Raw genomic sequence first — 25,001 nt, 5'->3', positions numbered from 1 at the left:
GCTGATGCCACCCTGAAAAGTGATCACGTCTCTGTCTAAATTTAGATCTTTAATTATCACTGTATTTGTGTGAGGTGAAACTGTGGCACATTTTGTGACAAAACGCACATTGTTTGATTGGGCTTTAACTTCTGTGAAAAGTAAAGAGTTTCTCAAATCCTTGACATATGGCACACTGGCTCTGTAAACCATTAGAAATACTTTCAACTTTTACCTAGTGGCAGAAAATTAAAATGAACACTCAGTTTTGTCACTCAGTTTGTCTATTTAATATATAAAATACGGTAAAACATACGCAAAAAGGATAAGGTTTCAAGGGACTTGGATACTTTGGTACAACAAACACTTTTTTGTAAAAGCGGTATAGAATTTCAATAACATATCAGTGCATACTTTGTATATGAAAATATACACAAACTGTATCATTCTCAAAAACAACAAAAGAATATTTTCTTTACAACAAAACCCAAAGCAGACTAGCTCAACACAATATATTAGCTATAAATTTCATCTTTAGTATCCATATGCTACATTATTCTGAGTTCACACTCATTTGTGATGCATGTCCTTTGTGTCCGAACAAACAGGAGCTGATGGTACCTGTAGCCCATGCATTTACATTATTCAATTAATATGAATTATCATTTTCAGTTCTTTCACGTTTTATAAATATATTCTATATCTTAATTAAAACTGCAGCATTTAACTGGTATTTCCTTCATTGCATTTGCTAATACCACAATAATTGATCGTGCAATTTTCAGCAAGTTGTTTCAAAAAAGGAAACCAGTACTATGTTTATGACCAGAAAATAAAACGGTTGGCTATCCTACACAAAAATCGCAATAAAATAAAAGCTCCATAATAGTAATAATTATATCATTATAGTAATAGACAATGAAACTGTCACCAGCACAACTTAATCCAAAAATAGTGAGTTTCTAAAAAACATTGTACACAACAAGTAACAGGGTGCAGGTTCATGTCTCAAAGATTGTCATGTGACTAAACTAGAGCTCGGACAGAGAACCATTGTACAAGAAATCTGCCTCCAACAGCAGCCAATGCGGTGTGTCCATTCAGTCAAGCACCAGTATTAGAAGATTACAATTTCAATTTGATTTGGGAGAAAACATGGCCAATGAAATGGGGTTAAAATCATTAGCTGCGTCCTAGCCAAGTCAAATGAGTGAACTAAATGCATGTTGGATTTATGATGAAAGATTAAATTACACAACACGACAAGGGACGGAAAAGTGAATCATCTTAAACATGACAAAACACTGGTGTCTGAACTGTGTCTGCTGAACAGCAGCAATACAAATTCTGAAATAGGGATGGGACTTGTAATGCAAAAAACCCATTTAAAACTAGAGCTGCGCATGGAAATATTTAAATACATAAGCATATGTGAAAGGACTTCATATTGTGGTACATCATTTGCCAAAAATATGTGTTTAATTTCCCAATGAATTCTTCAAGTTACAAGTTTTTATTTTTAGACCGTATATGATTTATAACTTTTCTTAAATAACTGGATGACTAAGTCTGTGGTGCACAAAGGGCATTCAACTATTGTTATTGTGAATATTTATTAACATGCCTTCTGGCCAGCTTGACAGGCGGCTGAAACAAATACAAGATTTCTCAGTGTTGACCAAATCAGAATTATAAATAAACTAAATTAATTCAAAAGAAAGCCTGATGTAGCTCAGTGGCTCTACCCTCTACCTCAAACTAGAGCACTCCCAGCTTGGACATTTTGCTATAGCCTGTAATGTGATTGCTTGAAGTAGTTCCTGTCAATGATTGCGGTAGTGGAATTATGGATGCCTCAATGAATGGCGTGATAATCAATGATAATGCATTTAGGTGCTTGTCTGAGTATTAGTTATTCAACTTTTTTGCTTGTTGTGCCCATCGCAAGTTTGAACGTCACTGTCCATAACATCAAAGAATCCATACTTGGGTTCCTCATTCTTCGTGACATAGATTTAAACGGTGTATATCCATATCCATATATAAAAATACTGTCAACAGTCTGCACCCAAAAAACATCAAGAAAAATTGGGAGAAAATTTCCATTAGTTGACAATTACAACTACTCACACACACATGAAATGGCTATGTCAAAAATAAACAGCACTTTTTCTAAGCCAACATCTTGACTTAATTTTTAAACAAAAGGCAAAAACTATGTGTGCTTATGTGACAAGTCTTAACCAATTTAACTAAGTGTATTTTTATAACTAGACTAAAAGTGAGTGGCAGTGTCTTATTATTTATCATTGTGTCTGTAACAATAATGGACATAGTTTACTGTTAACCGTAAGCTTTGAAAAACATGTGGCATAATAGAATAGTATGACAACACCACGACCGAGTAGGTCTCCGTGAGAAGAGTGTACACGACCATCCACGATAGCATAAAATAGTTTCACGGAGAAAACGTCACTGTCACCAGGCATCAAGTCCGGCACCGATAACTCCAAAAACATATCAAATTCACACTCATATATGCAAACAGATCCACTGAGATCAACACATTGCTTGTTTTTAGGGATACCTAGCAAAGTCTATGCGAATATTATATCCATATGTACATACATGTCGCTGAAAGCCGCTGCTGTACTTAGTCGCCCCATAACTCAAAGCGGTAGAAATATAGAAAATGTCTTCTTCTGATCACTTTTTACGGCGAAAGAGGAGAGCTAGTAGATAGAGCGCTAAAGAGGACATCAAAGCTTTTGTATAAGGAGTGGTTTATACAAAGTCCTACCGCTGGACAACTACTGGACCGTCGAAACAGATTTGTAAATTACTAACAGATAAAAGGTTAACACGTGGACTGAAAGAACAAAATACTACCCGAAAAAGCCAAATTTAGGCTAGAGAAAACCCACTACGCATATCACTGCATGGCATCTACTCCTGGTACTAATCTGGACTTCAGGAATCCTTGCAAAAAGTTCAAGAGGTCAAAAAGTCAAAGGACGGGAAGTGCAGCCGTGGTGAGGACAGCAGGGGGCGCTCAAAGCCTCAAACAGTCTCGATCCTGGTCTTTTCTGTCGCGTCTGGTGTGGTGGGGTGTCCCTGTGCCGCGTGCAAGAGGCATTTGGCATATTTTTGTTTTTTGAGGTTTTGATATTGGCACTCCATAGTTGCTGGGGTGGTTACATTTGTTAAATCCAAGTGTTTTTAGTGCTGAATAGAACAGTTTCAGTCTTAGAACCACATAAAGGCATTTCCGAAAGTGCCGTAGGTGAGTGAGTAATGGATGGATCCTGATAGATGCTGGATTTTTGAAGAGAAATGGCAGCAAAAGTGGCGTAAAAGTCTAGTTATATAGCCACTTGTAATGCCAGTGCAGCAATGCAAATACACGGTGATGCAAACCATGTAAAATCTTGTCATAGTTTGTCCAATGTCATGATCTATTAGTCTGTTTAAGCTAAAGAAAATCTACTGTTTCCATGTCCATCTGAAGCAATCCTCCCAGACTACAAGTTTGTTTTTTTTAATATTTTTAAATAATTTTGGCAAAGTCTGCAGCTAAATTGTATGATTCAGGACATGATGTGATGATAGTGTTGAATGGCAGTGGTGGGGTGAGTGCTGTGAGTGCGCAAGTGTCTCTAAAACAAAAACGAGCGTTTGAAATCCTCTATGTGGCCCACGCATCCAGTCTCATGCGCTTCACGTTGCCCCCCTCTTGCTCTTGCTCACTAGCCGCCCTGATGAGCAGATCTGCTGGGTTAATGCTCGCGGTCCCGCTGCCCCCTCCCCCTCCCCCTCCTCCCCCTGTGTCGTCCCGGTCACTCCCTTCAAAGGAGCTGGCGTTGCTGCTGACGCTGTCCGCAGGTGAGCGTCCGGTGGGAGGTTCCAGGCAGAGCAGAGAGCCGGGGTATTGAGGCGGAGCACTGAGGATGGCCCCCGCAGTGGACACGGGTGTGGAGGAGGAGGGAGGGGGGCAGGGCGTGCTCCTGTCCCGGCCTGGAGACACAGGCTCAGACTTGATGCTCACACCGGAGCTGGTGTTCACTGTCAGCATGGCGCCTTGAGGTAAATGGGTCACTGGCCTGAAAGATGAGGGTCACAAAAGAGTGGAATAAAGATAAAACCAGACGTTAATATTAGAACTATTATACACCATGTACAGTACTGTACAAAGGTTTCAGGTAAAAGTCCTATTGTAGATTCTAGTGTGTGCCTAAAACACTAATCCAGAATTTAAAACAGCCATCTGTTGTGACACAAGACATTTAGAGCAGCCACAAGGGGTCAGCATCGAAATAAATTCCTAGATGGCGCTTTGTGTTGTCCAAGTGTATAAGTCACTAACTGCTTTATCAAGTTTATGTGTGTTTATGGATGAAGAGGCAGGATGATGTGGAAAAATCTGGGAAATTACTGGAAAATCATCTACAACTACATGTTTTCAAACAAATGTATCCTTTAATATCCCCTCATCAATTCAAAACATTTGTGAAACAGCTTGCTTAAAACCTTTTGTACAGTACTGCAAACATACAAGACTGGAGCAAATGCAAAACCAAACACTTGACATTTCACAGCACCAACAGGGCAAAGCTACATCTCCCCAAAACCAGTCCAAAGCCTGTTCAAAGCAGAAACATTTCCCAGTATAAGGAGAGGACAGCCCAGGAAGCATGAGTCATGTGTGAATGGATTAAAGTAAGTTGCTGGATGGTGTGAAGAAATGCATTATAATAATTCGGTTAGTGGTAAAAAGGTGAAACTAGTCTAGTCTGTTGTCTGCAGACTAGGGTTGTCAAAAGTATCAAAAATCAGATACTAATCGATACTAAAGCTAGAATCAAAACTAGATACTCATTTGAGCAAGTATTGATATTAAAAAATCGCATTAACAGGACAGAAATGAACCTTTCCTGAATAGCTTTACAATGATCTTGAGCTGCATCAGAACAAGTATAAGACCACACTGTCTAGTTCCACTATGGACCACTATGGAACCTACCTGGATAACTAAGGGATTACACAGATCCACATGATAATAAAAGAAAGCACTATGATTTAATGTTGAAAATCACATTCTATTGTCTAAATAAAGATATTGTTTTTCATTTTCATTGCTGTATCAGAAATGTTATTGAGTATTAAGTGTATTCCTTCGTACTGAAATTGAGTTTTAAATTTTAGTATCGTGACAACACTACTGCAGACGGCACATGCTTAAGGAGCAGCCAAAGCGCACAGACAAACAGGAAACAGGAAGTGAGATACAGTACCGGCCCAACCACTCATCTCTACCCAAGAGCAGGTTGGACGGAGAGCCAACACTGTGGGGACAAAACAAAGGGTTGGAGTCCAAACCAGGAGGAAGAAATGTGCATTATTGTGACCACCACAATAATGATGTACTGGTGTGAAACTGACAGAGGCCTATTTCATTTGAATATAAACTTCAGGTAAAAACAGATCAATTATACTCAAGAAGAGACATGCAGACAGCGACATTTAAGTTTTTAAGGAGCGGGAATTTTGTGTGACTAAAAATAGACAAGAGTTTTCCCACAAACTGGTCCAAAGAGACAAACACATTCACAAACTGCTGTATAATTGTATATAACTATTACTATGTGCATAACTGTTGATGTGGTAATTGTATTCTCAATTTTAGGCTGATGCAATAATCAGATCATATAATAAGGGAGGTTGCCTATATTTACCAGTGGATCCACACAGTGCCCTGTTTTTATGTTACTATCACAAAACACCGTACTAATCTACACTGGTTGTCAAAAGTATTGAAAATCAGATACTAATCAGTATTAAAGCTAGTATCGAAATTAGAAACTCATTCGAGCAGGTATTGATACTAAAAAAGTCACATTCACAGAAATGAACCTTTCCTAAATAGTTTTACAATGATCTTGAGCTTTATCAAAACCACATAGTATAAGACCACACAGACATATACTCCCATGAACCACTATGGAACAGACAACTGAGGGATTACATAAATATAACACCAAATGGTACTATAGAAGAAAGTACTATTATTTAATGTTGAAAATCACATTCTATTGACTAAAGAGTGTTTTTAGTATTATCGTGGCATTGGAATTGGTATCCAGTATCCAGTCCAGTCTCTGACCACATTAATCTACACAACTGTCTAAAATGTGTTGTATAGTCCCAGCAGCTTTAAGCTCATTCTCTCTCTTTACTTTAACACAGTCCACTACAAACATGGGACATTGGACACACGCACACTGGGCTGTTCACCTCAGATTGGCTGCCAGGCTGGACACCTGGCTGCACAGATCGCTGCTCTGTTTGTCCACGCCCCACATGCTGTGGACGAGAGAGAGAGAGACACTTCACCAAAACACTATATTCACTGGACCAGTCCTTGTAACATCTACCCTGACTTCAATAGGAATCAGTATGATTTCTATTTAGTGCTATCAGTGCATTAAATGTGTCTACAGTTGTCATCAAGTAATTTAGACACCAAACTCGACATCATAAACTCTCATTTGAACGTGCTGCTGTTCGGTGCAATGGTGCGTTGCCAACTCTTAATTACCTCTTTGGGCTAATTGCACTCATTAATCCATTAAAGGAAATAGCACAACTAAAGCAGTGCATCAGGGCCATATGTTAAACAAGTCTCTAGACAAAAAAAACGCCTCTAAATCTCTGCTAAAATCTCATTAAACACTTGCGCATGAAGCATACTATTATCCATGTATTTTGGGGTTGATATCTGCAACATTAAACCTCAAGGTAAGAAGCTTTCCCTTTGTTCTTTTGTTTTATAAAACTGCAGCTGATGTCATGGTAGGCTGAGATGGTGAGATGCTGTGGTTACTACAGAGGAGAAGAGGTGAAGAGCTTGCATTTAAGGTTATGACATGAGACCATGCAAGCTGACAGGTGGTCAGGAGTGGTCAGGAATAAGGAGTGGTACTGAGGGCCTGTGTTTAACATAGATCTTCAGAGAATTACGTTGTACTTTTGGGGACAGAAATTTAAAGGCAACAGTTTATGAAGGTTGTTAGACTTACACCAGGTTGCTAAGCGATGACAAGTTGATCTGCTGCTGTTGTTGAGCGGTTGTTGGCTGTGGTTGTTGCTGCGGTTGCTGAGGTGGTTGCTGGGAGATGGCCTGCTGCTGTTGCCACGTCGACACACTGCTCGGTAACAGACCTCCAGGTGATGCCAGAGCGTGAAGCGCAGTGATGTCTGCACTGGTCAGCTGGTACTCTACAGGAGAGCAAAGAAATTCAACATTGATAAGACTATGAAGTTGACAGCATTTTGTCTTTACCATGTAACACACAGTATAAATACCTGTAGTAAAATGTAATGCACTGCATAACAATCTAATGCAACCTGAAATAAGATGCAAGGTACAGTGTACAATGTGCAACAGCAACTTTCTTACCTTATATCTAAACCAAAGTCCAATGCAGTTAGTGTGTAATAACCTGTAGTAAGATGTAAGGTACTGTGTACAACGTGTAATTGCAACTTTCTTCCCTTAAATCTAACCCAAGGTCCCAAACAATGTGATTTTACAGGATGACTTACAGTGAGTTACATTGTACCTCGGTGTAATCTGTAGCCTAGCGTAAAACAATTATAGACATAACTGTTAAAGGAGAATACATATAGAAAAAAATACTAAAATAATCCCAATGCGAGTCCAATTTACCTGTGTTGTAGGCAGTGGGCATGGCAGAAAAGGGCAGACCCTGGGCCAGCAGACTGGGAGTGGCCACAGAGACGACGGGTGTGGTGAGGGTCTGTGCCACCTGAGCTCCTGCTGCCAGCCGCTGAGCATTCTGTCAAAAACCATATAAGCTTGTCAACAAAACTGACACAGAACAGGACTATGAACAGGTCCTCAGGTCCACGGATGACTGTGCCGAGTGCGACATGCTGGGGCTGATGAGATGTGGTGAGTCCGTAAATCACAGTGGAGGATTTACCATAATAACCAAGAGGTTCTTGATGACATGCATCAAAAACGTAGTATCCTTATTTGAACAATGCATCTCAGGGGCAGATTACATTAAAGGCATTTGAGTTATTCTGCAATTTCATTTGATTTTCTTGTAATATAAACATTACTACTACACTGTAAAGAAGATTATTATAGATTAGGTCAAAAAGGTAAATTGTTATTGTTACAATGCCTAGATGAAAAACTAGATGCTGCTATATAAATTCTATACCGGGGTTTTATTGTGCACATTTTTTACGATACATGTACCACATTAACAGTTATGCATGCCTTCTAATGTAATATAAAAGAAAACCCATTCAAGAACAATACCTCCATCATTTAATGCTTTTGGTTGCCTGGTAATTCATTCAAATTAATGAGTCTGAGGAGCTTACTAAGGTTAAAACTTGCTGCTCACAGTTCAAAATATTTGGATGGTACAACATTTGGCAAACAAAGAAACTTGTAAAATGTATTAAAGACACAGTGAGGTGTTATGGCTGCGCATCTGTGCCACATAATAAAATGCATTAACAGTTTTTGTAAAAGGGATATTAAGGTTATGCGAACAAAAGGCCAAAAGATGCGATCATTTCAGTTCTGAATTACTGCTCTCTCGTGTGATGATTTTCAGAGGAAACATTGGCCTGGGTTATGACTGTAACATTGGATTTGGAGTGAGAGAAGATTGAGCGCAGAGTAGGGCCAGATTCAATTAAGTGTCTTTGTGGAGACGCGAGGAGCAGCGGCGTCAGAGAGGGCCATGGAAATGAATCACTCGAAGCAAGAAAATGAGATTCTAGCTGTAACTTTGAGAAGTATTGTAGAAAAATGACAGAGGGGTGACAGCACCAGCTATGAGAACAAGTCAAGTCTTTGGGCCCAGATTGGGTGTAAAAGAGTCTGTATTTTCACTAGTCTTTGGTTAGATACAGTTTTGTTTTTTTTATCGACTACACAAATAAATTTTGGTCACTATTGAAGTAAAACTGTATGGGTAAGATTTAAGTGAAGTATTCTGCATTTGACAGCACAAACTATGACCTGATAAACTAATACAAGAATCACGTGCTTTTGTTAACATGATCCAAGGTTACATGTTTAGCTTTGTTACAAATCTAAATGTACTGATTTATTGCCAGCTTAGCAATTTATTTTCTGTTGTGACCATTTAAACGTGCCCTATAACTCTGTAACTGTCTTTAGTTGTAAAATGCCTTTAATGTAATGTCAGATTTGAACACATCTCTTTAACATTTGGTGAGGGAGGTGACAATGGGGACTGAGGCATGTGTCAGTGAACCAGCTGAAAATACAACCATGCTTTAGTGGCATCTTCAGATCACTCCAGGATAATTCATACTGTTCATTTTGGTTTCAAGTGACACAAGCTGTATTTGGTAGTAGTAAATACCAATGGACAGGCTCTATGCAGCCTTTGTAGTGAGCTTTGGGCAATAGTGGAAAGACGTAAGTAATGTAACATTCAAACTAGCATTTTTGTATAGAAAGCTAGAGGGACTTATAAAATTACTGTTTTATGTTTGTTGTTACAAATACCAAAAGGGAAACATTTGACAAAAGTGATATAGCAGTTCCCAAATGACAAACCAAAAAAGGTTAAATTTTTTGCAAGCCAATCATTATTTTTTGACAATCAATTTTGAAAATCATATTTCTTCACTATAGAGGTGTATAATGCAGGTTGTTAGTTCTCACTAACAAACTGCACTCTACAATCCTGTAGTGTACACTGTATACACTGCACACAAGAATCATCACAATATCTCAAGAATTACTCATGGCTAAAACACCAACTCTGTTTAAAATGACACGGTTATGAGCCCTGATCTTCATGCAGTCGAATTTCAAACCATCCCGAGAAATGTTTGTGGAACAAGACTGAACAATGAGCACTGCAGTGGGACCATGCTGCTGTAATGTGTGACCAATGACTACCCTGGACCCATGCGAGAGACTGAAGAATTCACCTCATTTACCAACTCCAGCTCTTCCTCTGTCTGTGGAGGGGGCAACACAAGGGTTAAGCTCGGAGCGGTAGGGTACAAAGGCAAGAAAAATAAACTAAATCTGTTAAAATAACTGGTTGTTTTTGCTGTCACTCTTTCAGTAAACAGGATACAGGGGGAGAGATCAAGGGGTTATCAGAGTGTGGATTCATGTAAGTCACTAAACGGCAAAGTAAACAAAACTAGTTGGGTTTTCACAATTAAACGTTTATTTTATGCAGCCAAAATCATGACATTGGCCCAGTAAATCTAATAGCAAGTTATGATGCTCATGGAATGTTCAAAGTGTAAGATAGAACATATTGATTTCTGCCTTACTCACGTTTCTATGGTGATAGTAGGGGGTCGCTTAATGAGATAACAAGCTGCATCATAGAGTGAAAACGTTAAGTTTGTATTTTATTAGTGTTTTTGTATAAAGAGACAATTAAGATTGTGGAGGATGCCATAGTTGTCTCAATAAATGGTAAACCCAGTGAATTACATGTTAAAAAAAGTGATAGACATTTAAGTGTACAGTACATAGTACAGCATTACTCCAGTGATATTTCAAAGATTTTGTTGTTCTAGTAGCATGTTTTAATTTGACAATAAAAGTCTTGTAAACAAGTTATAACAGTTGTGACAGCAGACCCTGGCTCTCTCCAGTACTCACCATCTGCATAAGGCTCTTCCCGCCCTGCGATGTGATGACTCGGAGATCTGGTTTGCGGCTGTTGGCCATCTGCGGGCTCGGAGGTGGAGGTGGAGACTTAGCCGGGACTACTTTCCCCAGACTGTTGCCGTTGGAGACGGTGAGCAGGCCCGGCGAGGCCCTAGCACTGGTGTATCCATTAGCTGCAGGGGAGACAAAGGTGCGATCGCTCGGAAATCAATTAAATCTCACAGGTGAATGAAGGAGACAGGGGAGCAGACAATAGGGGCTAAAATAATCAGAGCTGGAGCTGTCTGGCTGAGTGTGGAGCTATTTTCAGACACTGCAGTGGATACAGGTACAGTCAAAAAAAAAAAAAGACTAAAAAGAAAAGACATCTTCTAATGAGAAGTCAATGTCAAAGTCATGTTATAATTATGAGAACACTGATGAGCCTAACACAAATGTATTTCCTCTTTTGTATTAATGTACATTATCTCCCTTTTTTAAATGTACCGTTTTTGTCATTCTGTAATCTACCTACTATTTCAGTGTTTTACAGATCAATTTGAATGTGCTTTATGTCAGATATCAGTGCTGACAAGTATTGCAATTAGATTTGTGATATGTTTAAAAAGTAGGATTCTGTTCAGAATGCACAGTGTAAACTCCACGAGCATTAACATTTGTGAAGAGTGAAATATGATCTTACAACCTAATAATAGAAGAATCCCATGAATTCAAAACATGTTTGTAGAGTTAAAATAAGATTTTTCTATAAAAAGACAGGATATCTGAGCCGACATACTGTGCAGCTCTACAATTCATGACACAGTACTCTAATTTAATTAGTAATTTATCCAGGCTTGGAACTGGCAAGAAGAGAAGAAAACTGTCTTGTGCCCCCTTGTGGTTTGACTACACACATGTAAAATAATTTTGCGTTCCTTCAGATATTTGTTGAACATTATTACTGTACAAGCAGAACAATGGCTCTTTCTTGTCCAAGCGTAACACAACAGACTCCTGGTGTGAAGACAAAACAGCTCTTTAATGTGGCTATAGATCACACAACATGCTACACAGCTAAGTGTCGACAATACTGTGACTATCTTTTGTTTGTACTGGTGGTGGCTTCCCCTGATTAATTTCATACTGAATCCCAGATGGTGCAGAGGAGGAGAGAGAAAGGATTTGGGCAAGCAAGCACATGTGGCGTTGAATACAGAAAGAGTATAAAGATTTAAAAGAGTACTTACGAACTGGACTAGGGCACCCTCCGTTTGAATTATTCAGATCACCTCCAAGAAGAGCTCCTATTGAAAAGAGGACATGAGTAATAGGGTTATGTAGTGAAGTGCCATCTCAGAGCTTTTTAATGCACTGCCAAAGGGCTGTATTATTGAAAATCACAAATGCAGTCTACTCATTTATTACTCCAAAGCCCCTGTTTCATATCTCAAAGTCAATGGATAATTAGTGTAATGTACTATGAGTAAGAGAGGGTCATTATCATCAACTTTATGGATAATTTACAGCAAAAACAGTTACATTATTGTGTGTGGAGAGGGCTGTGCAATGAATAAAATTTTTAACTACACAGAGATTCGGTCTTTTCTAATAGTCAATGGTCAGCTTGGATCTTTTTAATTGAGAGGTTCATAGTAAAAGCTTGTGGTTTGGAGCAAAGTTCAGAGATCAGACTTAGAATGGAGAAAGTTAACTACTGTCTCTGTTAAATGGTAGTCTGATATGGGTTTTTGAGTCGATATCCAATATTTGTCTTCCTGCTGTGGTCGATAATTTGCAGATACTGACCAACAAATTTCTGTTAGTTATAGTTCACACATTTACTTTACACTTTTGTTAAAATATTAACTAAATCTGGGATGTAAAATCATTTTTTGCATTCGTTTTAACATACAGACATATTTTTTGTCTAATTGCTCTTCTATTTCCATTTTTACGCATTTGTCTGTTCAAAAAGATAAATCTGATGCATCAAGAACAAACTGGGAATGACACATGGGCACATAGAGATCGGGGCTGAAAAAAGATTGGTGTCAAATATCAGCTAAATTTGAGTTTGGGTCGACACATAGAAGAAATTGCACCAGTTAAAAGTACTGTTGATAACATAAAATAAAATAATGATGATTGATCAATATGAGGGAAATAATTGTGATACATTTTTTGTCACCCAGCCTTAGTGTGGAGAAGGTAAAGCACAAATGTCACTCACACTCTGATTAGTCCAGAGTGGAGGAATGCTACAGGTTTCAAGGGGAAAATGGTTCGATAATCATCAGGAGATAGATGTTGCGTCTCTGTTTTTAACTGTGACTCACCATTGAATCATAACAGTTCCATATCTCAATTTGTAATGGTGGTACTCTCTAGCAGAACTTGAAGATAGGATGTCAATATGTAAAATGTCTGATATGGAGTAGTATAACTCAATAGGTTTGACATTATATTCTAAAAAAAGAGAAAATTGTTGAAGCCCCTCAAAGTTACGATCATATCTGCAGTATATTGTATGCCTTCTCTATTGACACACAGCCAAAAATACTTTCACTAATATGAGATATTTTATAATATTTCTGGGTTCCAAATGATAAAACAACATTCTAAGGAGATGTAGAAGTTAGACTATCCATTATTAATTATTAATAATGATTATGTGTTTAAGGCATTTAGAATAGCAAGAGATGATTTTCTGGGTTTCACATGGCATCAGAACATTCATATAGTTAAATTACAGGGAGGAAAAAATATTAACGCAAATGTCAGGATGTGAATGAATAAATAAATCAGGTTCAAGTCAAAATTTGTCTGTATTTCTTACTAAAACAGCATTGATTGACAGGGTTGCAGGAACAGTCCCCCATTGAAGGGATTCTGTAGCAGAATCTGTAAATAGCCCATTAAACCTGATGAGGGGACTGATGGTATGTCGGGTTCAGTACCGTAGATGACATCACACACTCACCTGCACTGGCCGGTCGCTGCGGCAACCCAGGTGACACTGTGTTCCTCTGGAGAGATGGTTGCTGCGGTGACAGGAGGTGGGTATCCGTGAGAGACGACGATGTCACGTAGGAGGAGGTAGTTACCAGGGCGTTGCCAGGGTTACTGAACTGCAGCGTGCTTGGGTTGGACGCCTGGACTGTCACCGGCATCGTGAATGTCTGGGGCGGAGCCGCGGACTGCTGCAGACAAGAAAGTTTGGAATAAAGTTTGGATCTAATAAGGAACATGTCTTATTTTGGAGCATTGTTGTAAAGGTAAAGGTTATGTAACTTTTCTAGAGGAATGCCCGGCGCCTGTTTGGAGTTGTTATTGCCTCACAATATGGCTTTAAAACTTGTATATCCCCATGAAGACTAGCAGGTGCATAACCAGGACAAGTTACAGATCGATGCATTCTTACTCTGAGACTCCACATATAAAATTAAATATAAAAATGATTGTGGCTTTATCTTTTGGAATATGACAAATGCTTGCTCAAAGACATTTTTTGAGACATAGTAAAATAAACCTCCACACATAAACACATATAATATTCATTTGTGTGGTTAACATTAAGATCTTATTAAAGATTTTAATATGGCTATATGTATAATATATTATTTGTTTTACTGTGACTTACTCCGTAGCGTTTGAAGAGTACATCGAGGTCCTCTGTGGTCTTTCTAAACTTGTCGTCGTTCAGTGGGCTTTGATCGATCGAGTCTTCTCCGTCGGGCTCAGGACTGTCACACCCGTTAAACCCTTTCTTTCTCAAAGTCTGTGAAAATTAACACAGACAAGTACAATCAGTGTTTAAACAGACTCTGAGTTGAAAGTAGACAGTATTTTTAGATGGTTTCATTTTAGTTACAATTATAAGCAAAACAAACAAAGATTTGGACATAAAAAAGATATTTTATCCGTCATCAGGTAAGTAAAGCAATCAAAATTTGTAACTCAAAAGAGCTTGGGATTGTGTTGTCATTGTGATTTTACAATGCTGTATCAAGTTGGGACAGAACAGATCCTCTCTAAGACAGCAATTATATGTATGTATAAAAATATTTTCAAAATATCATAATGGACATACTTATAAAGATAAATCTAAGGGAGATCTGTCTACTGGAGCTATTTTTGAAAAATTTTGACTTAAATTTTAATTTAAATTTTGAAATAAATGTGATTTTTTTGTGACCTTTGCCAGGGTTCAAGGACTTCACCTGCTGAAAAACATTTTTATTCTAATTAATGTGAATAAAATAGCATATCTTTTTTAAAAGGCTTTAAATGTTCCAAAAATGCCCAAGGTAAACTTTTGAAAGTATTTTTCTTCAAAAGTTAGCTTGTCAAAATAGTGTCCTATCTTTTTGTCATCTCCATTATACATTTTCAAAAACATCATTAAATCAGTCAGTAGTATTATTATCTACATCTCTGAGGATGGTATTTGTTATCCTTACTCCACTGAATGCAGCATTTTACACTTTTTGATATTTAAGCACAACAATATTGAAGTTTCTGCAGTCACAGGTGGAAAGCTTCAACCCCATCCCTCCGTTCTGATACATTTATTTAAACAGTACCATAGTGAAGCTATGCCTTGAGTGAGGTCATCATGGTAGCTCACAAACAGAAAAAGAAACTAGCTGCTGTGTACTGTCTATGTTTTAGAGGGGAAAAACCTGCATTAACTCCATCAGATCTGACCAGTCGCTGGAGTTGGAGTTGACAAATTCACCTGTAGTCTCTAAATATATATATATATATATATATATATATATACATACACACATACATATATACACATACATATATACACATACATATATTTATATATATTTATAAAGTAAAAATAACATTTTATAACATCAAGTTGCATGTGTGACAGAGTTACTGACATTTTAGGCCGATGGAGTTGACAAACCCACAAAATTTTTAAAGAATGGAATATGAGCCTGCTATTTCACAATCTTGTTGTGACACTAGAGTTTCAAATGGTCAAATGCAAAGTAAAATATTTAAAATCACCAATATTAGATTAAAAATTCCTGGAGGGGGAGATGAGAGTAAGAAATGTAGAAGAAGAAGGAGTGAAAGGGGGGACACAGACTGAGAGACAAGGTGTCAAGGGAGGAAGAGAAGTGGACTCTTCTGTCATAGTTAGTTCTGCGATTGAAAGATAAATCATTGTCATTGTTATGAAGTATGGTTAGAGGTTAACCCTGTAGGTTAGTTTTGGTCAACTCCTTCAGTTTTCTGTCAACTCCATCAGATCTATTGCAATAGAGTTTGCAATTCAGTTTATGTGTTTTAAGTAGTGAAGGGCATTGAAATTAGATTGAGATATTTTGAAATTCAAACTTTCATAAAAATATAAAATTTCAATTTATGTGTTCAGATATATTTTTACTTTAATCCAATGGTAAGTAAGCCTTATTACAACATATATTGCAAGTAAATTAATAATTGTACTTGTGTTGTAATATATAATATATAATATCATTTTTTTGTGTGTCAGACATAGTTGACTATAACTGAATTATATTGGGAAATATGACATTTTTTAAGTGTTTTATTCAGAACCTGTTCTTTTGCATTTCTCTACAGCTCAGACCTTAGTCTACAAACATACAACTCTCATAACTATAGAACTGTAGAAAATCATTTTCAAAACTTGTTTTGTTCCAACTCTCAAGAATCACCAATATACTAAACTTGGCGTTCATTTATATAGTGTTAGAATTGTATTATACCACCAAAGAGCTTATCTGATTGTTCTACAACTTTTTAGTTGATCTGTTTTTTTATTTAATTTTTTACTAATGTAGCTCTAAGGACATATGGCAGATCTGACCAGTAACGTAACATAAATGTTCAATTCCAAGCTCTATATTTCCCAATAGATTCTTATTCAAACGAAAAATAAGTCTTCACAAGAGTTAAATAAAATGTCTAAAAGGAAATACTTAATTATGATCTATATATTTTTAATATTATTTATGTCATTGTAGTACTATTTCACCTCTATGATGTCGGCATTGGTCCGGCTCTCATGTGGCTCGTTGTACTCGGTGTATTTGAGCAGTACTTTGTCCATGTCAGTGCTGGCGTACTGGAACAACTTGTTGGCATGGTTGAAAATGATGAGGGCGATTTCACAGTCACACAACACGCTCAGCTCGTAGGCTTTCTTCATCAAGCCAAACTTTCTCTTTGTGAATGTGACCTAAAGGAGAGGAGAAAAAGTGGACAACTATATAAGGCTACGGTCATGAAAATGCATTTAAACAGATTGAAATGAAAGAGGAAGTGGGTGACTGAGGTGACAAAAGATAAATCGTTGTTGTTAAGAAGGATGTATGGTATTCATAAACACATGAACTTTGTTTTTTGCTGCATTAATAATGATTGAACATATTTTTTAAAACATATATATACTTTGTCAGTACATAGAGGCAAAAAAGTTATAATGGATCACTGGTTGGGATTTGGTTTACATCAGAACTTGGACTTCTGATTTACTTCGATTCAATTGCAATTTTTGGGATATTTAATTTGTTTCATTAAAGAAGACATATTATGCTATTGCTAACATGCATATATCATGATTTTACACTCTTACCCTGTCCATTGTAAACAGATCTAAAACAACTGTAAAATAGAAATAGGTCCACTAACTTCCTGTTCAAGATTGTAGTCATCTGTTGACCATGTTGCTTCACAGTGGCCTTTACAAGCAGCTGATTTTGATCTACATATTTTTATTGTTGAAAAATGGGCACGTGACATTTGTGAACTTTATATCTATGACTCATAAAATCAGACTTAGATATTTTGAATAATCGCAAGTAGGTACAGAGAAGTAGGCGGAGATAGGGGGGTAGGTGAATTACTCAAACATGCATGAATCACTCAAAATACAACTTTGAGTAAGCTAATGAAGAACACCATTATATGAAGATTAAGAGCTCACAAAAGTTGATTTTACATAATACATCTTCTTAAATAATGCCTTTCCTGTATCATAATGATGAAACTTTGCAATATCCTATGCAACCACAGTACTGTCAATAGATGCTTTATTATGAAGGGCTGGAGACTTGGGTGAAATCAGATTGAGCTGCTGCTCTCATACAAAGCTCTTTGGCAGGAGAGGTGCTGGTTTTATCACTGACACCGAGTCATGCTGTGAACGGGGTGGCAGCCTCACGCCGAGAGGAGAAACAAATGAGGCTGGAAAAGGCAAATGCGGAGGACAAACTGCTTTAGAGACACAAACCTTTCTGCACTGAACTAATACACGTGGAAATGGAGGAGCTCAAAATAGACCCAAATCTGATACTATTTCTCCAACAATGTACAGATTAGCCAATTGTACTATCATCATTTTCAATCATATCTCACTGTATCAAGATAAAAAAATACATATTTGACTATTTCTAAGCATATAAAAAACACATAAAAAAAACATCTAAACTGATACTAAACTGAGACTAAATTCAGAACTAAACCTGGACTAGACCAGGACTAAAACAGGACCAGAACAGGTCTCAAACACGCACCCTTAATGTTAAGTTACATTGATACTGACAATAATAATGGTCTATGGAGTTTATCATGACTTTGCTACAAACCAGTGTTGTCACAATATTATAATTCAAACATCTTATACTAGTTCGGATATTGATAAAAACATGGCTAAAATTATTCAGATGTTAAAATAAGTATCAATTAGTATCTGGGTTGTAATTTTTTACAATCCTACTATAAATGTATGCATTTTGGGGACAGAAGGTTACATTTTCATCCAGTATATTGTGATAATACTGGGAATGTTTGATACTGTGATCGCTTGATTGACACCAGTATTACCAATATTATAGTCCCAGAGTTTGGTCTTACTGAGCCATAACACAAGATTACAGGAAGGGAGCGTGGCCAACAAATGTGTTAGCTGTGTGCAAGTATTCTTTTGTTGTAAAAATCTACTGAGAATGAAAATTATAATATTATTAACATTATTATATTCCTGTATTGCCTTAGCTGACCTTATCATAACATATATTTCTTGATATAGTGTAAACTTGATTAAATAATTGTCTGGTTTCAAAGTCACTGGTAAACAAATTGTTTATGATGTCTACTAATAACAATAGATTATGTTTTGTACAAAAGCATTTATTTAATAATGACACCTACGTTTAAGATTTTGAAGTTTACTTTCTATAGTATTTGTGAGAAACCATTTGAGAGGCATGTTTTTACAAAAATGCTAACTAACCTGCTTGTTTCTTTCATCTGTGATTCGTTGGATCTGGATCTTTTTCCGGCCCATGGTGCTTTCTGTGGTGAGGCTAAACACTGAAGTCAATCGAGAGAAGAAGAAACACCTCTTCCAGCGGTAAAAGGGAGGTAAAGTGTAGACCTCTAAAACTTCTCAGAGCGGTCCAAAAACAGTCAGACAGTGGTGCGTTCGAGGACACACACACATTTCTCGGTGGTGAGGCGGCGATGCGTTCAGGGGCTTTATCGGAGGAAGTGTGAGGGGGGCTCAGTTCATCAGGCCGAGACCACCAGGCTTCCTGCAGCTGCTGTGGTCAGGAGCAGGTCAGACTCCTGCAAAAGACACACACAGTTTCCTCAGACAATGAATGACATCCTCAACTGCACGTGCAACTGCTACTGTGCTATTGTAATGCAGCAGTAATAAAATGCATTTCATCGTACAGTTATCCTTGGATTTCAGGATGATGAAAAATTTGAACAGTTGCCAGAGCAATTAACAATTTAAAAGAAAATAATAATATATATTTTAAAGAGAAAAAGTTGTCAAATTGTCATTTATACTAGGAAGTGAAACCTATGAATAAGTGATATTTTCTGGACATTTCACCAGTCAAATGAGATCATATTTTGTTTTAAAATTGTTAATTGCTGTGGCAACAGTTCTTTTATCTAACAATCTGAAATCCATGAATAGTATGATAAAGAGAATAAATACTATATAGCTTTGAATTTGTAACTTTTCAATTCAGTTCAATTTAAATTCAGGTAGGGTTGTCAAGATACAACAATTTCAAACTCAATTTTGAATATTTTTAGACATTTCAATAGAAGGAATGACAAATATTCCTAAATGGTGAAGGTCATCATGTCACCAACAAACTAATGGATTCTGAATGAAAAATAACACCTCATTTAATAGGGATACAACACAATGGCAATGGTTTTAAATATGAGATACTGTGGCTGATGCAGTATATCAAAACAAAGTCGATTGATTGCATGCTATAGACCACCTCCATTAACCTCATGAAACAAGTTATTACAGTTGGATAATGGCAGATTAACCTTTGGGAAAAACGTCTTGAGGATTTTATGTAGCAAATGATACATGGTGATGATGGCAGAACTAAATGACCTGCAAGTTCTGTTTTTTTTTTCAAGTCCAAGTATTATAAACTGTAGCTGCAACATTTACAAAAGTGTTCACGATGTAAGGTTGTCAAAGGGAGAATCAGCTTATATTGCTGAATGTGTATTATGGCACAATCAGTAGTCAACAAACAAAACAAATATAAACTGTGATTTTAGAAGTAGGTGTAAAAATTTGAATAGCATATTTGAATTACTTGAATGTAGAACAACAACTTAAGCTCCTCAGTTCTTAACCCTTAATTTGACAGTCCAAAAACAAGACTATTAAAGATTTGCTGTGTGATTACAGTAAAATAGGGTTACTTGGTAAGGTATAGGCAGTTAGGAAAGAATTTTGTTTAAAATGTTGCTAAATCTTGATATAGACCACAGACCACTACAAAAACGTCTTTTAAAAACCACTTTGGCTATAAACGTTTTTCCTCTCAATCTCATCCATTATTTATTCATGTTATTAATGTTTTACCAATAAGTCGGAGCCACTAAAGCACTGGTGACCTTTAGTTCTCAATTACTGCGACAAGCCTCTCCTAGTCCCTTTAACGCTTTCCAGACAAACTCAGTCCTTTCGCAACTGACTTTCTCTTCATTCTCGACCCTAAACTTCCAACTTTATCCTGTGGGATTGTTGTGAAAGTCAATGGAAAAACTGAAAAATTGTCCAGGACTTTCGCACAGGGCCTTCCCCTAAAAACCAGAGCTCAACACTTCAGGAGTTGCCAGCTTGAAAATGAATCAGTGTTGTAATAGTATCCAGACGATTAGGCACAAGTCAGAAAACCTGCGTGTCACTTAGCATGGGCGGAACAACTCCCACCTGAAATTTACTTTGAAATATTTGCTAATTTCTTCCATCAATTTGTGTCTATTATGAAATAAAATATGATTCAAATAAAAAAGCACTGTCCAAAATGTTTTCAGATGTAACGCATGGCTGTGGTTTCTTTCAACAGAAGTGATTAGGTCCAACTGTCAATCTGTTTTGTATATTTTCACATTTGCAAGTTTATTTGTTGGAATCAAAACTAAATACGGCATTTCATTTTGTTTAATATTTTCCCATCCCAGTTCATTTGAAAAGATGGCAATGATCGGACAAAGCAACAGGATAAATTTGTCAGACAGATAGATGACTGTAACTTAGTTTTTTGTGATGTACGGATATTGTGTTTGCTGATATTGCAATATGTGATTTAATATTATCCAAACACAGTTCATAGAAAAGCACATTCATCACACAATAAGCTAGTAGCAAGCATTAGTTTTACTGTATTTTAAATGGGTCTGTTATTTTCATTGTAAAGCTCTTAAAACAAACTATTTACAGAAATCTGGCTTAATGTCTTATGTAACTGATAACTACTTCTCAGTAACAATTCAGATTAGGGTTTTTTTTTTACAGATCTGAGACACTTACAATATTGAACAGCAGCGATGTCATCCATACCATAATGAATGCTTAAAACAGTTTTTACATAATGTAACTTTCTGAGACAAATCATAATTTATGTAACTGATTTAATATTATGTGGTCTCTCTCTATTTTTTCTTTTCAGTTGTGACATATGACTATCTATTTTCACTACATTATATTTTACAACTCTATCAATAGTAACAGAAATATAATGTTAGTTAGAGGTTGTTAGATAGAAATGCAATGACCTATAATATAGCACTGCAGCCCACTGGTCCACACACGGTATTAGTGTAAGAACACTTAATAAGCCCCAGCATCAGTCGATACCAACTATCAATCACCCTCAAAAGACACAATAACACTTAATTGTAAATATTGGTTTTCAGAGACAAGTGTTGATAAATGAATCAATATAACACAACTAAACATTATATGCCATTAGTCCAATAGTCCTTTTTTACCTTTAGAACAAGACAGTAAAAATAATCTCAGGTTGAGTGAGTAGACAAATATATAATAATACCTTTTCAGTTAATTGGATGTGCACAATAATTTTAAATCAAGTATCAACAGTGTCCAGGAGCCTTCATTTTCAAGAGAAAACAGAAATTGGAACTTTTAAACTAATGCAAGAATAATATGTAATTCAGAACATGTTTGTAGAAATCTACAGGATATACGCAAAAATATTGGCAGATTGAGCTCTATGTGCAGCAGATTGAGACTGTGCAACTAATCAAATTTTAATTTAATCAAGATCAAATTATTTTAAATTGTCAATGACCAGCTTGGGTTTTTTTAATCAAGAAGCTTAGTCAATCTTCTGTCAGTTAAAGCATGTGGTTTGGAGCAGATTTCAGGATAAAATGTGACTATTTTTTGTTAAATGGCAATAAGTATGTCTTGTTTAGGTTAATAAAATTAAGATTAAAAGCTATATTACTTGTTCATAAAAATAAATTTGAAACATTGAATAGATTTGTTTGCTGTATCACACAACCAAGTTACAAAACATTATATTAACATCCTCTATACTTTAATGGCTACAGCTGAAATTGACCTTTATATTCAGTTATGGTCTGTCTTGAAGCCCTAAAATGATCCCGTGGTACTCCAACGCATTTACTCTGATATTCAAAATACAGTTTTAAGAACACTTGCTTTGCTTCCATTTCTGGGGTGACAATATTAGTTTATGTTTTACCTCAGACCTGCACCATAGCTCGGACTGGGTCCCTCTCCCTGAATGCCCTTTAGTTTGTGGTTGCCCCCTCATTACTGTAATTGACACGTCCATCCCTCGTCATGGCCCTTGAGGCGCTGATGGCTCAATTAGGATTTGGCCAGAGGACTGATTGGAGGCAGAAATAATGAGGTCTTCTCTAAGGCAAAAACTGAAATTAGTGTGCATTACATAGCAAACCAAAACAATACAAAATACTGAGATTAAATCAATCAATAAGTAGTTGCTTTCAAATTTTTTATTTGCTTAAACACGTCATCAGGGTTATGCAATTGTGAGATAATCTAACGCTGAGAAAGAGTAATCAGCCCAGAGTAACCTGCATAGTCTGTTTTGGAGTAGTGTAATTAGTGGCACTGACCTTTTGCAGATTATGCATTGGCCAATGAAATGTGACAAAGCCCAGAGATAAATGGTCCAAGTGGCTAAAACACAGAAGGGGTTTCCACCGAGAGCAGATCAAGTGTTTCTGGATAAGAAATGTTGCTTCCTTAGAAATGAACACTCTTGAGTGGCACTATAGGAAACAATACCAAAACTGTACACTAGGATACATACTGACAAAATGTGCTGTCCTCAAGTCACCCTACTGTACAATAAGCAGGAAAATATTTGTATAAAAATAAAAATGGTTGTAATTTGTAGCACAAATTTGACATTTTAATAGGAACTGTCATGGTCTATGCATTCTCTTGTCCCATATAATATTGTCACTATTACAATTCGCAAGAAATTACCAATAAATTAAAATAAGAAACCATTTTATCAGGGCAATGTCATGTCACAATACGAACATTGTAAAGTTCATTGATTAACTGGCTATACACATGTCTCTATGTCCAGCTCTATGTCTCTTTCACCTACTTCATACTACTATAAATAAATATAGAGTAATTCTATTTCTAACACTAGATTATTTACTTTTACAGTGCTACCTGTTTGGTATGGATTTTATGTCAATTGTTGCAGTATATTGTATGCGAAACCTTATTTACACATACGAAAACGCAAACTTGTGTTCAAGATCATCCCTTTGCAAACACTCCACTAATGTTGTTTTAGTTAGACTTACAAATCAATGCAGCCCAAACAGATCACCTTTTACTTTATTTCATGAATCATTTATTTGAAGGCAGCGCATAGCATAAGATACTCAAGTTAATATGACATTTAACCAGATGTTGACACGTCTCTATATATTCACAGCCCATCACTGTCAAATTGCCCTACTTAATTTAACACATAAGCTTCATATTTATAGCTATTAAGAAACATTGAGGTTAGTTATGAAGCTTAAAATAGTAATAATAAGGTAAATAATAGTTTATAGGTGGTCTAGATTCATGTAGGTCAATTATCATAATAAGGTCATGGAGACACTTCTTGATTTTCCAAATAGCCTACTGTAGAAATTCAAAGCTAATCAAAACAAAAACCTATTATTGTTTTATAATAATGTTGTAAATGTGAACACAACAGTTTTAGCTTATAATAGCGTGACCTGGAATGGTGCAATTTGAATAGGGCTGTGTTATATTTTGCATACAGTGGAGGCATAGCTGTAGTCCATAAACACTGCTATCATGGCATATGGGGCATAATAGACACGGACTAGGCCCAGGGAAAGACAGGTAGCAATCGGTTTCTCCTTTGACAGGCTACTAGAGTGCTCTTATCAAGTTGTACGTCCTGATTTAACAGCACAAATGCCCCCAGTAAGGGCAACTCGATCGGGTTGAATTACAGGGCAACCGAACGAGCGACTCCAGCAGCACAGGCCATTTCACAATTTTCTAGCTACGACTCCGCCGAGAGCCATTGCCTTCTTCACACTATCCGCGGATTGACAAGCTAATGCAATCAACATGATAAAAACACATGTCTAATTACATTTAACCTGTTATTTTATATGGTACATTTGAATAAAGATGTTGCTTAATACTTTGTCATATTTAAATAATAACCCCAGCTTATGTGCGAGGAAAAAAGACGATGGAAGGAAATGTATCACTCCACTTACCCTGAAATATTGCTGATAAAAGCCGAAAATAGGTTTGCCTCCACTTGCTCCAAAGGCGACACGTCTTAATTAAAAAGCGTTAATTAATTACGGTCCAACGACGGTTTTATTTATACGAATCTGAGGCATTTTATTCCATTTAGTGTTGAAGTAACTATACTGTCCACCCAGGCGATACAGCGTACCCAGTGTACGACCGACGTCATTG

General features: G+C 36.8%; 1 protein-coding gene across 11 annotated transcripts; it reads right to left on the bottom strand.

Moving 5' to 3' along the window:
• Nucleotides 1–245: 245 nt before the first annotated feature.
• On the bottom strand, nt 246–25,001 carry LOC117378968 (myocyte-specific enhancer factor 2D homolog). 11 transcript variants are annotated; one of them, XM_055225176.1, is made up of 13 exons: nt 24,794–24,995; nt 18,957–19,291; nt 16,698–16,901; nt 14,316–14,453; nt 13,656–13,875; nt 11,923–11,979; nt 10,685–10,866; nt 9,991–10,020; nt 7,706–7,835; nt 7,056–7,254; nt 6,271–6,339; nt 5,271–5,321; nt 246–4,079 (listed from the first exon to the last, which is right to left on the bottom strand). In XM_055225176.1, the coding sequence occupies exons 2-13, from the start codon at nt 19,008–19,010 to the stop codon at nt 3,665–3,667; spliced, it is 1,749 nt and encodes a 582-aa protein (XP_055081151.1). In that variant the 5' UTR covers nt 19,011–19,291; nt 24,794–24,995; the 3' UTR covers nt 246–3,664. The 11 variants fall into 11 exon arrangements, with proteins under 11 accessions (XP_055081151.1, XP_055081152.1, XP_055081153.1 ...); XM_055225177.1 differs by having other exon boundaries at nt 18,957–19,288; XM_055225178.1 differs by having other exon boundaries at nt 13,656–13,872; nt 18,957–19,288.

Source organism: Periophthalmus magnuspinnatus, chromosome 11 (genome assembly GCF_009829125.3).
Source record: "Periophthalmus magnuspinnatus isolate fPerMag1 chromosome 11, fPerMag1.2.pri, whole genome shotgun sequence".
Lineage (NCBI taxonomy): Eukaryota > Metazoa > Chordata > Actinopteri > Gobiiformes > Gobiidae > Periophthalmus > Periophthalmus magnuspinnatus.
This window is presented reverse-complemented; position numbering and strand designations above follow the sequence as displayed.